This window comes from Sceloporus occidentalis, unplaced genomic scaffold (genome assembly GCF_023333645.1).
Source record: "Sceloporus occidentalis isolate IW3139 unplaced genomic scaffold, rSceOcc1.0.p SCAF_5, whole genome shotgun sequence".
Lineage (NCBI taxonomy): Eukaryota > Metazoa > Chordata > Lepidosauria > Squamata > Phrynosomatidae > Sceloporus > Sceloporus occidentalis.
In genome coordinates, this window is record NW_028316985.1 from 40,747,897 (window position 1) to 40,765,589 (window position 17,693).

At 40.2% G+C, this 17,693-nt stretch overlaps 1 protein-coding gene across 1 annotated transcript in view; it reads right to left on the bottom strand.

Annotated features, from left to right (window-relative positions):
* Window positions 1-873: 873 nt before the first annotated feature.
* The window catches only part of LOC149312047 (solute carrier family 23 member 1-like), a 67,679-nt gene continuing 50,859 nt past the window's right edge, over window positions 874-17,693 (bottom strand). Inside the window, exons 6-13 of the mRNA XM_089526781.1 lie at window positions 17,231-17,412; window positions 14,631-14,751; window positions 11,498-11,654; window positions 10,505-10,758; window positions 8,791-8,955; window positions 5,655-5,763; window positions 4,007-4,102; window positions 874-1,384 (exon numbers count right to left, since the gene is read on the bottom strand). Of these exons, the coding sequence (XP_089382907.1) occupies window positions 1,122-1,384; window positions 4,007-4,102; window positions 5,655-5,763; window positions 8,791-8,955; window positions 10,505-10,758; window positions 11,498-11,654; window positions 14,631-14,751; window positions 17,231-17,412 (1,347 nt within the window). The 3' untranslated portion in view covers window positions 874-1,121. The remainder of the gene's footprint in view (window positions 1,385-4,006; window positions 4,103-5,654; window positions 5,764-8,790; window positions 8,956-10,504; window positions 10,759-11,497; window positions 11,655-14,630; window positions 14,752-17,230; window positions 17,413-17,693) is intronic.

Here is a 17,693-nt window from a genome sequence, read left to right on the forward strand (position 1 = left end):
ACAGTTTATCATTCAAACATACAGAGAAAATTATGTTCCTGTTTAGAAACCAAAACAGAAGTGTTATCTGAAGTCTGGGATGTTCACAGATACCGGTGAAATGGAGGGATTATTCTTTCTTACTTAGATGGGATAAGGGATATTTAATTTAGCCAAAATGAAGGGTGAGCCCTGGCCTCATAATGGCTGAGATTGAAGGAGGAATAGACTCCCCCCGGAGAGTCTTTGCAAGTTGCTGTAACCATTAAATTATGCCTTACAAAGTGTAGGAAGCTGCTAATTAAACTGAAAGTTTGCAAACAGACCTTTCCTCTTGCTTGGAAAACTAGAATTTTTATTTTTGCAAACATAGCTTTAAAAAGGCACTTCTGGTTAACACATCAGTAAACTCAAAAGGTCTCCTTTATAATATGAACAGGAAATTATTATTTTTTTAAAAACCCTGTGTATGTCAGAAAGATCACATTGTTGATTTCTTTCATTTCAGTGGAATTAAAGTATAAGGTACAACATTAAACAATTGAATCATTTAAATCAAGCTTATATGCCTAGCATTTGTTCTGTGTGGCTATTCATACATCGACATTCATGAAAGCCTGAAAATGACTTGGAGCTAACAATTTTGTATTATAGATCTATTCAGAAGAGCCAGTCCAATTCAGAAGCCTGTTGTAGAAAATAAATAACACAAATTAAAAGGCTGTGTTTCCTTCGGAGACTCAACAAACCTGAAGATTTAAAGATGGGAGAGCAAGACAATACTGAGACACATAAATTAAGTGTTTTAGACAACTGCACAAGCCCAGTCTAGCAAAGACAAGCACTGAGTATTTTATTAAATTTGAACCAATCTTGCTCCTTTGGACTAGCTTGTCCTCGGGAATTCAGGAACAACAATCAAATATTCTGGGCAAAGGCCTCCCAGAGCAGAGCCTCCTCACTCCCTAGCAAGACTTTTCCTCAAACTCATACTCTATTCTTTCTGTAAAGATACTGAAACACAGGATCCATTTTGCTGCTGGTGGGAAATCATTCCATAGCCTGAAGAAACAGTCAGTCCTATCTCTTGCTTCAGCCAGAATCTTGGATGACTTAGACGAAGTTTATCTACTGGTGTAGTCTTATATCTTTGTGTCAATGTTCATCTCTGTGTCCCTTTCTGAATTAATTTTCCCACTTGTCTCCTGTGGGTTGTTGCATTCCTTTGTCCTGTGACTTGCTGGTTGTCTGGGGCACGTTGGGAGGTAGTAAAACCAGTTAGCAGTACAAAACTTGGAACCAATTCCAAAGGGCAAGTCATAAATGCCTGATGTATTCACAGTATCGTCAGATTCCTCCTTATAACCTTCTTTCCATGCCACAATTCCTCGTTCTTCCTTGCTCCCTACCAAGGAAAATAACAAGCCGGTTAGCACCAGCTCATTTAAAAAAAGCCATAATATAGCACACAAAGCCATTTCATCTGTGTAGTAATATACCCTCTAATGTGAAGTCGAAGGCTTTCATGGCCAGCATCCATAGTTTTTTGTGGGTTTTTCGAGGCTATGTGGCCATGTTCTGGAAGAGTTTATTCCTGACGTTACACCTGCATCTGTGGCTGGCATCTTCAGAGAAATGCCAGCCACAGATGCTGGCAAAACGTCAGGAATAAACTCTTCTAGAACATGGCCACATAGCCAAAAAAACCACAAAAAACTATGCCCTCTAGTGCTATAAAAACCACAGTCCTTTCAGACTCATATAGAAATTCAGTGGTCATTCGCAGCAGTTGGCTCTAACAAAGCACATTCTCGGATAAAACACGATTATGAAAGTGACAAAAACGCATTCTTTACATATTTCCTTCCTGAATATGTGTACAACACAAGGAGCCCTGTAATGAATATTACTCCATAGTACATTGACCACAGAACAGAAGAGAGGAGTTCTGTCTCACTAATTGTCCTCATGAAGCATTCAAGTGATTTTGATTATGATTTACTACCAAAAAGAAGGGACAAAGACAACATAAATGCAATTGTACTCTCAGCATACAGAAAACTGACTGATCCCAATCAAAGGGGGGCATACCCTTTCTTTCTTCAGCTCAAAACACAGATTTCTTGTACTGCATCGCTGGGGCCCATGAAATGTTACCTTGGGTGCATGGGAGTTGCTATAAATCTGGGTCACCATTCAAATGGTCCAACAGGATGGATGGGGCCCAAATGTGGGATTCTTTCCTGCAGAATTGGCACCACCCTCACTGCAGGTGTTGACTTTGTAGTCAGGATATGTGCATACCTGTGGTTGGTGGTTTGTTTGATTGTTTGTTTGTTTTATATCCTGCCATGTATAAAAAGATCTCAAGGTAGTTTAAAGACAATAAACAACAATAAAAGCTCCACAGCCTAGCCAGGTCATGATCCCAAGATGCAGAGCCAGGGTTTATGTTTTGTTTTTTATTTTATCTTGAAGCCGCTATTGTGCCAATCAGGCCACCATGGGGAACACAACCAGGATATGAGAGCTGAGAAGGCTCATTCCTATAAGCTATGTGCACTGTATTGCTCTCATTGATGAGACACAGAAGGGGGCATTCCTCATAAATCCCAGTGCTTATAATGGTATATACGTAAGGAGAGGTGCTCCTTCAAGTAACAAAGTCTCCAGCTCTTTAGGGCTTCAAATGTCATTAGCAGCAGCAGCACCTTGAACTCAGTTCAGAAGCATATTGACAGCCAGTACAGTTCCTTTAGTGGTCATATAGTTTCTACAACGCACTTAGGCCAACAATCTAGCTGCTGAATTTTGCACTAGTGGCAGTGGCCACAGCAGCCCATGTACAGCACAATGCAGTAGTCTAATCGGAATGGTACTAGGGCATGAATGATTGTAGCTGAGTTATCTCTGCCTAGAAAGGCTATAGCCTGCAGCTTAGTCCCAGGTGCTCTAAATTACAGAGCTTATCTGGGTCTTTAGCAAGAGAAATGGCAACAGGAGGTACGTTCAAGCAACATACCTGCTAACTTAAGGGGAACACAACCCTTGTGAACAGGGTGCTCACCCAATTGCTGGAAGTGAGATCATCATGCCATAAACTGTTTATTTTCAGGACTCAGCTTCAGTTCATTTGCCCTAATTCAACCCATTATATCATTTAGGCACATTTTTGTGGTCTCTGTCACACAAATGAGCCATTCTTGTGTCTGTGCAACCTAGATTCTGAACCTATTAGTGCTCTCAGCAGTGTTTTGGTGGTAGCCCTGCTTCCTCTCATTGTGCATGCTCAGCGTGGTCCACGCCCATTCTCAGTTCCTTTTCAACTGCCACAGCATCTTCACCTGCCTCTCTTGATCAGGAATTAGGCATCATCAATGTATTTTTGGTATCCAACTCATCCAGAAAGAGTTGGACATCCATCAGGTTCTCAAGATTGTTTCAGTCCCAACCCACAACCTGCGAACTGACTGAAATGGTTCTAAATAATCTGTTCTTCCTGAAGATTGAGCACTTTGCCCCATAAGAGGATGTCTTCAACAGAGCCGTAGTTCTCACATACTCCTAAGACTGGAAAGGTCCTCCTCTTCCTCAGACATTATTGTAAATGTGGTGTCATGTTCTGAGAGAATATGAGCAACTTTCTTCTCAATGTGTACAGCAAATTTATCACAGTAGAGGACTATGGGTTTTCCTCCTGGTCCCTCTAAGCCGGAAGCCAACAAGCCCTTTGCCACTTGGAACACCTCTACTGGTTGGTCAGTTCAAGGGTAGCTCCAGTCATGTGTGAGCCACTTGTGGAATGAGTTCTGGCACAGTCCAAGCATTGTTGCATCAATAATATAGCTAGAAAGTACACAGATTTTATTTTAAGTCACCTTATCAGGACTGTGATCTCAGACTTATCCCAAAGAGGCTTTGAGGCTTAGAGTACAGGCAGACAATTGCAGCCTCACCTGTACTACTGCAAATTTAGAAAACGAATACAAACATCTAATCATGAAAACAGAATGGTCATAACTCCTACCTGGAATAGTGTTATCAAGGAAAAATCCCAGGAATCCCCCAACAAACATGCCTGTAGTTAGCAGCACCTGGATCACTTGGTCCAGCTGTACAATTCCTAGAAACAGAATCCATTTGTCAAAATAAGCACCAGAACAAATTAGAACTCTCCCTCCAGCAAGAACTCCCCCTTCTTGCCATCCAAAAAGAAATCAACCTATGACATTTATCTGATACTAAAATCAGCTCTAGTATTATGAATCATGTGAAACTGTGTTAAACCATTCAAATTGGTGCCATTGTCAATGCCAGGATCACTGCCCAGATTACCGTTGGCATTTCCCATGCACAGGGTTTTAATAAACACAAACAGAATGTAGGATAATAGGAACAGCCCTGGTGAGTCAAGCCACTGGTCCATCAAGCTCAACATTCTGTTAAATGGATGCATGAGGATTATGAAGTGGGCATAGTGATGGAGGACATCAGGATATGCATAACAGCAAACCTCTCCCTAGAATAGGGAAGGAAATGTGCCGCCTTCAGATACTGTTGGAACTGTTACTCCAAGCATTCCTCACCCTTGGTTATGCTGGGCAGTGCTGATGGGAGCTGCAGTCCAACAACATCTGAAGGGCTACAATTCCCAAGCCACCCTAGAATCATATAACCTATATTCTCAGTATTCCAATTTACTTAATTAACCCTCATGAAGGAAACAATTATGCTTTATTTTATCATTTAATTCATTTATATCCTGCCTTCTCCTCTAGCCCTGAGACTCGATCTCTTATTGTTAAACTCCCATGCTCTGTACTTTGGGCTATGGTGGCTGTTGTCTACTGATGGTTATATCTCTCTTACCCTCAGATAATTTTCTTCTTCATCTTAAACCACAACAATTCAAGACAGTCTGTGCACTGCATGGTCAGTGTATTGTTCACCATGAGCTGCATGTTCAGCTTTCTCTTCATAAACTCTAATGATAACGATTACAAACTATTAACTTATTGAAGTTCCCATGACAGCGAATCTTGAAATTTAAACCCATGGGGTACACAAATTATATGTGTATTAACTGGTTACTCAAATGGGTTTGTACCATGCATCTGCCAAAAGATGTTAGCATGGATAATTCTTTTCATTAGAACAAGAGCCTGTTTGGAGCCATATTAGCAGACATCTCAGACAAAAAATTTAGCCCTATTCACTCATTTGCAAAGCATGTTGCATCAACAGAAGTAAGCTGATTAATCCCATGTACAGTTCTGCTAGTCTTCTTGTAAAAAAAGTGGTTTTTTTTAATTTAATGGAGAGTACCCATATGTAGGAGAATCTGTCCTATTCAGCCTCATTGGTCTCCATGGGAGTAAAGGGAGGTAGAGAAGGTAGGCTGGGACTCTCATACACTTCATATACTTATTTAATATACTATGTAAGTGGGTGAGTAGAGCTTATGGTCTGTGAAAAGGCAGCAACATCCTAGCTTAAACAATACATCTATTAAAATGTACTCACTCAGTTATATGGCATGCAACTGAAGCCACTTTTATTAGAAACCAATTCCTGGGAACTGGACTCCTCTTTTTAGTCATTCACATTTCTCTGTCCTAACCTTTACTTCTGATGAAGGATGATGCATTAAAGAAAGCCATGGTCTCCCTGTGTACCTGTTTCTAGTTTTTCGGTATTATTCTGTACCCAGTAGGGAACTGTCAAACCCGTGAATATTGAAAATCCAAAGATGAACATGTTTCTTGAAGAGTTCATGTCTGTATACTGAATAAAGAAGAAACATTATTTAGAAATCGTAATAATGAATACTGCAAAACTGATCAATTTTGCAAAATTGTTTTCCTATGAAGACATGACAGTACTATTATTTAGGTATTATTTGTACAGTGCCCTAAGTGGACATGGTACTTTACAGAGCACAAGATAGGAGTGGCCAATACATGACTAATAGGACTGGATGGCTCTTGTGGTCTCTTCCAACTCTATGATTCGGATTCCTGTTTGAAGAAAAATGCTTGTGAATTAGTAAAGGCACCAGACCCTGTCTGATCTTGGAAGCTAAACAGGGTCAACCCTTATTAGTATTTACATGAAAGATTGCCAATGTATACCAGGTGCTGTAAGCTATATTTCAGAAGAATGATCTGGCAAAACCACTTCTAAGTATTCCTTGCCTAAGAAAACCCTATGAAATTCATAGTTACCATAAGTCAACAGGCAGCATGAAGGTGCACATACATATACAATCCTGTCATAACAGAAAAACAACTGGATGAGAAATGGCACTATTCTGCTTTGACTTAATGCTATGCCAGGAATATGAGTGGTTAATGCTATCTTAAGCTTTTTATCTTTTGCACCTACATTAGGATATGTTTTAGAATCTGTGTTACAATGTCAAAAAATATTTTTTCAAACAACTCCCTACCAATTAATAATACACTCACTTTTATGTTGACTACTTTATGTAACTATGAAATTAACAGTGTTGATGATTTCATAAAACCATCCTGTAGTTCTATTTGATAATCTGCTATTACATACATAAAGGTAATCTATCCTATTAGAAAGATCCCAAGATACCTCTCTGGTTTAAGATGCATTTCAACTTGTGCTATTTTATCTATTTTTCTATATAGTAGAAGTTAATGTTTAAGCCCAATTGTTAGTCCCCTGTACATTGCAGTACAGATTAATGGATAGTTCACTGACTCATTTGCATCTGTCAAAGATTAAGAATATGGTATGTGCAAGGCCATACACCATGCTCTTAAAGTTGTGTGCTAACCTCTTGCTTTCCTGTCACTGGTCTGTATGTCCCTAATCATTATTGCAAGTAGTTCTCTACTTAAAGTCAAGAACAATCCTGATAGAGATCATCCTTGCAATTTATCAGAGCAATTGAAGGAACAGTGAACATGTAAGGGAAGATTTATTACTTCCAAAGGATTGTTAGGTTGTGCCAGGCAGGGCAAGTACCCAGGGAATGGTTTTCTTCACATGAGTTGTTGTTCTTTCCCACCACTCCCATTGGTCTCAAAGAAAGAAAATCAACTATGCCACCACCAATCTGATATAGCTAAAGCATACAATCCTTATATGTCATGGGAATCAAAGGGCATTGAATCAAATGGATCCAAGGCTGCTCCCACCTTACCGGTCTGTCCCACGCCCAAGACAACTTTCACCTGCTTTCACCTTACAAACATATACTAAGGTGCCAAACTAATTACAGTGTTGTTGTTGTTACTGTGCGTCTGCAAGACATTTCTGGCCTATGGCAACCTTAAGGCTTATCATGGGTTTTTCTTTACAAGATTTGTTCAGAGGAGTTTTGCCATTGCCTTCCCCTGAGGCTGAGAACACGTGACTTGCCCAAGGTCACCCAATGGAGTTCATGGCCGAGCTGGGAATCGAACCCTTGTCTCCAGAGTCACAGTTCAACACTCAAACCATGCTTCAGGTGTAAATAGGAAAATAGGTCAATGGCTTAAGGAAATCAAGAGTTGATCCACACATGGAAGAACCTTAGCAGATGCATCTTTATCATTCAAAACCTTACAACTCAGTCACTTAATCAACTGAACATGTCAACCACCCTGCCTTCATTGAAAGATCCAAGATGAGAGGAAAATTTCATCTCTAATATTTGACCTGTGATGGTTTATTCATGCATAAAAGTTATCTCATGCTCAACTGCAGATTCAAAAGGCAATCACACAGTTGGCAGCCAGCCACTTTTTCCCTCCTGCACTATAAGAACAATGGGCTGTGCACCTTAACCATATCAGTTTGGTGGATAAATTGTTTTTCTTCAGATTTGTAAGACTTTATTAAATGCTTACATAAACAATGTTTAATAATAACAATGTTAACTATAAAATAAAATATTAGTATTTATTGTATAAAATTGTATTTATTGTACTTTCATTTTTCTGTAACATTTTTTTTCTGCAGTGAAACATTACGGAGAGTCATTTTGAGTTGCCAGGGCATTTATTATCTGTTATAGATTACATAAATGATTTTTTAAAAAATTGTAATTCACCTTGGGACAAATAAGCTTATCGCATGGCACTTGGAGGAATGGGAACGGAATGGAACAGGGAGGGGGGAATGTGTGTTACCGCATGGAAGAACAACGCCATTGCCTCCAGGAGTCTCCAAGCTGTTCGCCAGCCGTTCCATGGTAGTCAGTTTTGAAGAATAGTTCAAAATTGTCCTTCAAAATCGGCTGCCAGGAATGGATGGGGAACAGCTTGGGGACTCCCGGCAGCATCGGTGACATTTTCCCGGGCAGCAACACACATTTCCCCCCTGTTCTGTTCTGTTCCTGTTCCTCCAAGTGCTGTGCAATAAGATTATATGTTTAGGCTGAGAGGGAAGACATATTTAATGGATATTCAAGACTAACATTTAATGCCATGGGTCACTGTCTAAAAAGAAACATGCACAAACCAAACTATTTCTTCACTCCGAGACATTCCAAGACATTTTGCTTTGTCAGGCAAACAATTAGTTGCTAATCCTCCCTTTCAATATTCAAAAGCTGAACAGACAGATATTTTGATATTTCTTCTATAGTGGTAACTGGACAGCATTATCTACTACAGGCAACAGAGCAGCTTAGGAGATGCAGAGCAATCACCACTATATATTCAGCTCTTCACTTCAACCCTGCTCCCACCCTGGCATGTGCCACTTGAGAAGCCTCCCTCAGTCTACCTAATGGTAAGACCAGCTCTTTCCTTGCCCAAGTAGGAAAACATTTTGTAAAAGTAGAACTCTTACCTGCAGATTGGAAACCCCTACAGCAGTGATGACACCAAACATCACAAAGAACATTCCTCCAATTATGGGTGTTGGGATGCTGGCAAAAACAGCTCCAATCTTCCCAAATACGCCAGTCAAAAGCATAACACAGGCACCAGCTATAATGACTATTCTGCTCCCTACCTGTGTTGGGAGGAAGAGAAGATTATAAGATATCAAAAGGACAGGAAGGGTAGGAATTTTTAGATCTCTGTCAGTTCTGACAATGTTCACTTTTACAGATAAGATTATCATATATAAGTCGACCTCATGTATAAATTGAGGGCAGATTTGGGGGCCAAAATTATGGATTTTGATACAATTCGTGGATAAGTTGAGGGTAAAACTTATGGGCGAAAGATCTAAAGGATGAAGCAAAGGAAATTAATGCCAAAGAACTTACAAAATTCCAGGAGGAATAACTGTGCTCACACTAAAATGCTGGATGGATGAGAGAGCAGAGGCAGTTCAGTGTTTTCAGAACAGATTACGTTCTTGCCTTTCATCAGGGGATGGCCCCTTTTTAAATAAGAGTTACAATGCAGAACTTACATTGACCCATGGATATGTCGATTCATTTTTGGGGGGTCAATTTTTTGACTAAAATTTCTAGACTTATACATGAGTATATACAGTCTAATACAATTCATTAGCTAGGTCAAGCACTCTTTTCTGACTAAAGGAGTATTCTATAGGATTAGTGTGATTTTGTTCAACAAGTCATCCTAATCAGCATGAATTCTCTAAACTACAGTAACAGATACACTCATTCAATGGGACAGAGAACACTTTCAGAAACTGGACCTGTTACTGCACAAACAATGGAAAGCAGGAGGAAAGCAGGAGGAAGAAAGGAGGACCACAGTACAAATGGATTGATTCAATCAAGAAAGCCACAGTCCTGAGCTGGCAAGACCTGATCAGGTCTGTCGATGACTGGGGCTGCTGGAGATCTTTCATTGATAGAGTTGCCATATCAAAGCCAACTTGATGGCACATAACAACAACAAAAAGGTGAGAATGTGACAGAAGCTAAAATCCACTGTGTTCTGATATAAACCAACAATGATCACTTAATTTTAAATTCACAAATCCTTAAGAAAGAAAAAAAGAAAGAAAGAAAGAAAGAAAGAAAGAAAGAAAGAAAGAAAGAAAGAAAACCAGAAAGTTTAAGCAAGTTTCTGGTAGTCTATAAAATGCAGTGGTGTAGAGGGGCTTTTGTGCAATTACTTCTTACCTACCTTGAACCATGGATTTGGTTAAACTTTGTGGTGTGGGGGGAGGGAGTTTGGGCTGGCTTATGGATTTAAATAAGGCCCACCCCACCTTTCCTTCCATTACTTGAGAACAGAGTTTGCTGAACTCCTACTAACCAGGTATGTAATGGGGAATTCTTTCTGTCTTCAGATGAGCTAAGAGCATGTAGTCTGCTTAGTGCCCCACCCAAAACTGAGCATCGGCACCCTAGAAAGTACTCCGAAAATCCTCTGCAAAGTAGGTTCTTCCATGGCAGATCTAGAGAGTTTAGTTTAGCAGACAAGTTGAAATGGAAAGCAGAAAGTTTGAAAGAAATGCTCGAGTTTCATGTTAAGGGCAGATATTTGTCCCTATTTTACAAGTAATGTTGACTTTATTTTACAAATAAAGTTTTCTAAATAAGTATTCATGTTTCTCGTACTGAAATTGGACTTACCCGGGTGATCCCCAAAGCACCCACGTTTTCACTGTAAGAGGTGGTGCCATTTCCAGTTCCCCAGGCTCCAGCCAGAAGGCAGCCAATCCCTTCCATTCCAATTCCACGGTTTATGGCATGCTTGGGAGGGGGTGGAGCACCAGATAAACGGGCGCAGGCATAATAGTCTCCGACAGATTCCAGCATAGAGGAGATCACGCCAGCTATGATACCAAATACCCCGGCTAAGCTAACAGTGGGAACTCCCCATTGACCTGTATATATGAAAAATAGTGGGGAGGGGGGAAGCAAATCGCCGTGTTGAGACTTTGGATGTTGCATAGTGTTAGAGTGAACTCCAATCTTGCCTTCTATGTGCTTGATTTTCCCTATTATGTGTTATAGTCCCAACATGATAAGAGTTTTGAGTCCTTCTGGAAGGTTCATCGAATATCAAAATGTTTTAATGTAATGTACTTTTCTATGTTTTAATGGTTTTGTTTTTAATCTTGTAAGCCATTCTGAGTCCCAGTTTTGGGGAAAGGGAGGAATATAAATAAATATACTGTAATAATAATGTAAGGTTGCCAGCTAATTTAGGAGTGCTTTGCGGGTTTCAGCCACTATCTGGAGACCACTGTAATAGCACCACAGTTCAGTTGTCTGTGTATGGTGAGGCATTCCAGTGCACCTTGAGGAACTTGTGGGGTTTTTTTCTACTTTGAAATGGCTCCAGGTAGACATTGTCATCAAGTGATGAGCCATATCCATCTACAATTCACCTCATGGAACACACAACGAATACAAGTAATGCACCACAAAATGACAGAGTTGGGGTTTTTTTTTTTTTTACTTCTTCCACAACCTTACATAGATTGTCATCAGGCCCATTAACAATGAAAACCATTTTAAAAGAAATCCAGTTAATATCTAAAATCCCAGATGAAGTGTATCAAGCAGTTCATTAATACTAATGTGGTAGGAAACAACAATAACATTATAGTGTGGTAGTACCTGGGTAAGGAAACCGAAACCAGGGTGCCTTGGACAGAACGTCACCTTTGCTGTCAGTCCGAGCTAAATAGCCATACGCACTAGAGTCCGTAGGAAAGACATTGGTGACGGTGAGGATTAGACATATAATCCAGGTAAGTATAAGGCCAAAGAGAACCTAGCCAGTTACAGAAGACAAGGACAGTTTGTTAACAGCTAGATTCATTTCTCCAGGTAAACCATTATATAATACATAAATATTGTTGTAGCACTGATGGAGGTGGGCAAACTGCCAGGGAATGGAGGGTGTTGTGGCTTCCCACAGGATATTGGGTGGCTGCCATATCTCCATAACCCCACAGAAAACTTGGCCAAGATCCTGCATCATTAATGTAATTACAATGATGGCCCTCTTTGTTGTGTCTGATGATGACACTTCCTCCCCTGCCAAAAAATCCCAAAAACCTACCTTTGCAATGTTTTCAAGGTGATCAGGGTGCTGGAAAAGATGTGTGCAGTGCTCTCCTGGTCACAGGGTGTGTCAAGAATAAGCAGCTGGTGAGACTCCTCAGTGTTCTGCTGCAACTGCTTCTCTCGATGCACCCTGTGACTGCAAGAGCAGTCTAGACATCATCTGCCAGCATTGGATCTGTAGCCCTCAGAAACTCTTTGGTTGTGGTGGTGCTAGGCTGCAAAGGTAGGCTTTGGAGGTTATGTTGGTCATTCAAAAACCTGAATCAACATCAGTCACGAGACTGTAAATCCATCTTAAGAACTCATAACTGCTGAACAGAATACTAACCTTTATTTTTTAATTTGCTATTTTTTGCTCAAAATGCGTCCTCCTCACTCCTAGGTAATGGGGATCAATTTCATTACATTCCCCCAAACCCCCCAGCTATTTTAGTCCCAGGAGAAGGAAACCAGAAGTTGACTTCCAGTTTTCTTTATTTCTAAAATAGCCTGGGGGCAGAGATGTGGCAAAATGCTCCCAACCCCCAGGTGGTATGGGGCATTTTGAACAAACAATGGAGTTCATCACACGGGAGGCATCCTATGCAGAAATGGGATTTAAAATGGGATTTAAAACCTGAAAAAAACACCAAGAAGACATGCAAAAGCGCAATTGATTTTCAGACACATCGGGGTTTAACGCAACATTAAACTGGCTAGAAAGTCGACAAAACATGATTCTTTTTTACTTTCAGGATTTTCCAGAAGTAAAAAGAATTACGTTTTGTCTACTTTCTACCCAAGTTAATGTCGCATTAATGCACCTTAATAGTGTCGTTGTCTGAAAATCAATTGCGCTTTTGCGTGTCTTTTCTACTTTCTGTCCAGGTTAATGTTGGGTTAACCTGATGTCATCTGATAATAAATCTGCTTTTGCAGGTTTTTTTCCACTTTAAATCCCGTTTTTGCACAGGATCTATCCTGTGTGATAAACTCCAATGATTATACATTGTAGAAGAGAGGGTCTGGTGTGCTCTGGCGATGTTTTTGGCTAACAAGCAGCACTTTCCCTACCCCAGATAGACATAATTCTCATCTGTTTCATGAAGTTTTGTCTATATTCTTTATATTTCTGTATATTTTAATTCTGCACAAAATCTTTTATGGTCCATTTCCCCCCACTTTAACTAACCTTCAGGAAGCTTGACCACAGAGTTGTGCAATAAATCATTACAAGAGGTTGCTAGGATCTGCATAACTAACAGCAAACTGATCCTGAATGCTATAGAATTAAGTGTTACACAAAGACGCAACCACAGAAAATGACAATCCCTGCCAGGCCCCTCCTTTTGTTCCCCTTGCCATGTGGTGCACCTCAGCTTAACTTGCGTCCTACAGTCACAATGCTGATATGGAGTAGGGACAAGGAAATGTTCAGTGTCTTGATGTCAGAAAAGACAGGAGAGTCCTAGTGCATAGTTCTAACCTAAGAGCATATTTCCTATTGCAATAATCTGTATAGCATCCAGTATGATCTCCATATTCAACTGTCTCCCATAACAAATTGGTCAGCTGCATCTTGGATAAACATTCATGATCAGTTCTCTCATGGCATCCAGGTCACAATTATCCATAGGTGAGATTTACTCTTTTTGCTTGCCCTCATTAGTAAGATGGTACCACTAGGTTTGCCTTAGAGTTGCCATAAGTTGAAAACAATTTGAAGGCACACCACAACAACACACCACTAGGGAAATTCCACAGAGAATCAAAGGGAGTGCTACAGCCCAAGTCTTGCTGCTCCATCTACTATATATCTCCCCTTTTCACATACCCAAATGTACTTATTTCCACTGTATTGCATTTTAAAGACCAACTAAATAATACAGACTGGGGTGCAGGGGAGCCCTGCTCTGAGAAGGAAATTTTGTTGTAGATAAAAATGAGGGATACAGAGAGGATATATCCTTTTCCAAACCAGGATGGTGAGGCTTGTTTCCTCCCCAACTGTTATCTTTCCCCAATGGGACTGAGAATCCCATTAATTGGAAAGGTATTTTAATTCCTGAGCCCAGTCTCTCAATTTAATAATGAGGAATGGTGCCATCACTGGTCTTGCCACAGTTGCTGTTTTGACTGACATGTCAAAAGAAAAACAAATCATCTGAGTTGAACTTTGATTGGATCAAAAGGGTAAGACTTTAAAACAGGTCTTATAATTATGTGTGTGCCAACACTATACCATTATAGCACTTTGCTACCACTTCAACTGCCATGGCATCATCCTTATGAATCCCGGGATTTATAGGTTTTTCAGACATCTAGCATTCTCAGCAAGAGAGCATCTATTCTGTAATTCAGGGGGAAATACTAGAGAATTAAAAAATACCTCATCAAACTACAAATCCCAGGATTCCAGAAGGTGGGGCTGTGGCAGTTAACATGGTATGAAACTGCTGTAGTTGTACAGTGTGGGTACATCATGATGTCTTCACACAGTAAGTTTAACCCAAGTGAAGCAAAACTAAACCCACCAAATTCTGTCCGGAGGTGGTAAGTTGACATGACATCTTGTCATCCAAAGGACTGATTAGAATTTGTTGGGGGACTGACTGACATTAAACACAATTTAGCTTCATTTTTAGTCTACCTGTTATGGTCCATTTGTTTATCTAAACAAATTCCAAAGGAAGCAACTCACTGGGAAGATCTGGAAGAGGTAGATCTTAGAGAAATGGAATTTCTTGTTTTTCTCGTAAGAAAGCACTGGAACAGGAACATTTTTCAAGTACTGAGAGAACAGAACAATGAAGAAAACGGTTCTAAGGTGGCAAAGGAAAAGAAGGGGACAAAGAAAGAAAAATCATAATGTTTTATGTCAGCTTGGATAACCTGATTCACAGGGTAATACTTACATAAAGACTAAAGCTAATATTGAGGCCAGCTTGGGTATTTGCATTGTGTAGTTATTCAGAAAACAGAGCACAATGTTCTTATTGCACCTACTTTGTCATAGTATTGTAAAAGATCCTGGTAATTCAATGAGACCTTAAATATCCCAAATCTACTTGGAAATCTCTAAATCTCACATGCCTCAATAGAAGATATAACCATGTACAAACATTTGATATCACTGGGTTGCTATACATCGTTTGCTTTAGGCTGAAATCCTTTTTATATTTACTTGGGAGTAAGCTCCATGGAACTCAACAAACTGGATTTTTCCCTGGTAGAAATGCAACAAAGGCTTTTCTTTAAAACTATGTGTTAAGCTTCTGGTGTTGCATGTGTACTGTCTGCACGTTTCCTAATTACTGTGATGTCCGATTGTGTTGACTGTTTTTAATCTTGTGAGCCTCTTTTGTCTGTCTTGTGACAGAAAAGAAGGATAATAACAAATAAACAACAGCATGCTTTGTCTCTAGCAGTAGGTGTTTTTTATTCACAGTATGGAAACTGATGAAAAAGCTAATTTTTAAAACTCTGGAGGGTGGCGGAAAAAGACTTAGCCTTCCTAATGCCTTGAAGAATTTATTCAAATGAGGCATGAAACTAAACAAGAGGCAAAGGCTATGTTTTTATGCCCACTTCTAATATTTGCTTATTTTGTTTGCTCAAATCAAGAGAGTCACAGTATGTTGTCAATGGCATCTGACTTAATTTAGACAGGTTGTTTTTTGTTTTTTTAGTTTATTGTTTGTTTGTTTCACTCTTATAATGGCCAATAGGTTATTTTGTATATTTCAAAATAGACTGTACTATATGCACATATTATTCATATGCTGAGGTTCTGCGTGGGGAACCTCTGGTATATACATTCAAATGGCACCATAAGGAATATATATATGAACTGGAAGCATACATAGGAAATTTCAAGTTTTGCCTGCACAGTTTCTAACACAGATATCAAAAAGTGAGTTTGTCCTCAAATGTATCATTTTATTGGTTGATATACATAGGGCTCGTTCTCACTATGTTTTAAAGTTTATATGACCTTCGTTCCCATTTGAAACCGGTTCGGATCCAAGTGTGATCAATTTCAATCGCGATGAAGTGAGGCAAACACAAAAAAACCACTCTTTCCTGACACTAGTTCTTTGGTGGTTCTTTTGGAAAGAATCAATTCCAGAGCATGTTCAACAAGTGGGAACGATGGATCTGGATCACATCATTTTGGAGGGGAGGGACTAATGGCAGAGGAGTGTTTACCATCCCTCCTCAGTTTTTGGTACAGTGTGCCCTTGGCTTACACGGGGGATCCATTCCCAAATCCCATGTATGCTCGGGCCCCATTCAAGTGAATGGGGCTTGTGCATGTGGCGGTGTGGTGATGTGGCGGCAGCACGGCAGCAGCATGCGTGTGCCACGGGCATGCACCCCATTCATTCTAATGGGATGCGGCACCCCTTGTGCCCCATATGCTCCTGCGTAGCTCTACGCAGCTTTGGGCGTAAGCTCAAAGCCACGTATAACGCAGGCACACTGTAGATTCACTGCCATCACCCCCCTCTCTCAGCGTTGCCTTTTGGCTTGTGTGACCTATGGGTGCAAAGGCAAGTAGTTGCATAACCAATGAATCAAATCTTCAATCAACTGTTTTTTTTAAAAAAATCTATACATGCCATGGAGCCCTTTGAAGGTTTTAGCACTGTGCTCCTGAGCACCTCTTTGGGAGAAGCACCTCCTGAGTGATGCCCAGCCAAGAGGCCCAGTGCCTGTCAGCACCCTCTCCCCATCTAGAGCCCAGGCTGCCACTTACATCACTGATGAAGCACAGATGATTGACATGCATCTTGAAGTGGTGCAAACTAGTGGGGATGACAATTGTGCCAAAAAAGAAGTGATTCCAAGGGGATAACGAAAAGATCTGCTTTCATAGTGGGAAACATGGATATTTTGGAATCGATTTACCAACCCGGAGCGAAGGCAAACCCAAAACCAGTTTAAATGTCAGTGGGAATGAGCCCATAGTTTCTACTTGCATGTTGACTGTATAATTTAGAAAACAAGTTCCTTGCACTGGGAATCTGTGTACATCTCCCCAAATTAATTGCAAATTATGCACATTTTTTAAAGTAATGTACACAATTTACACTTTATGTGGCTGATTTTATACTCACTCGTGTTTATGAACAAATCTTAATTTAATCACATTTACCACATTTACTTTAATGTACCACAACTAAAAATACACAACTACCACCCGGTTTAAGGGCTACAGATCTATGTGAAATGAAATATTACAATATATTCTTTGTTTGTATCACAAAGATTTTAACAATACAGGGAGGGAAAACTTACATGGCTGCTACACCCCAGTGCAGTCCTGCCTCTTCACCTGCTGAGCCAAAGAGAGGTAGGGCCACCAAGGATATAGTTGGTGCAATGGTCAGTGGGCCAATAAACCTCATCAAAAATCCAATGAGGCCAGAGAAGCCAACGAAAATTTGGAAACAAGAGGCAACCATTATTGCTCCCTGCAACTGAAACAACATGTATGGGAAAAAATGATCATTTCATTAGGTGAGTTGATGGATAGAAGAGAGATAATAGAATTGGAATGTACTTTGATGTTATCAAAAATGAACAAGTACTTTCCTTTTGTAAAGTCGAAGGCTTTCATGGCCGGCATCCATAGCTTTTTGTGGGTTTTTCGGGCTATGTGGCCATGTTCTAGCAGAGTTTCTTTCTGACGTTTCGCCAGCATCTGTGGCTGAAGATGCCAGCCACAGATGCTGGCAAAACAGAAAGAAACTCTTCTAGA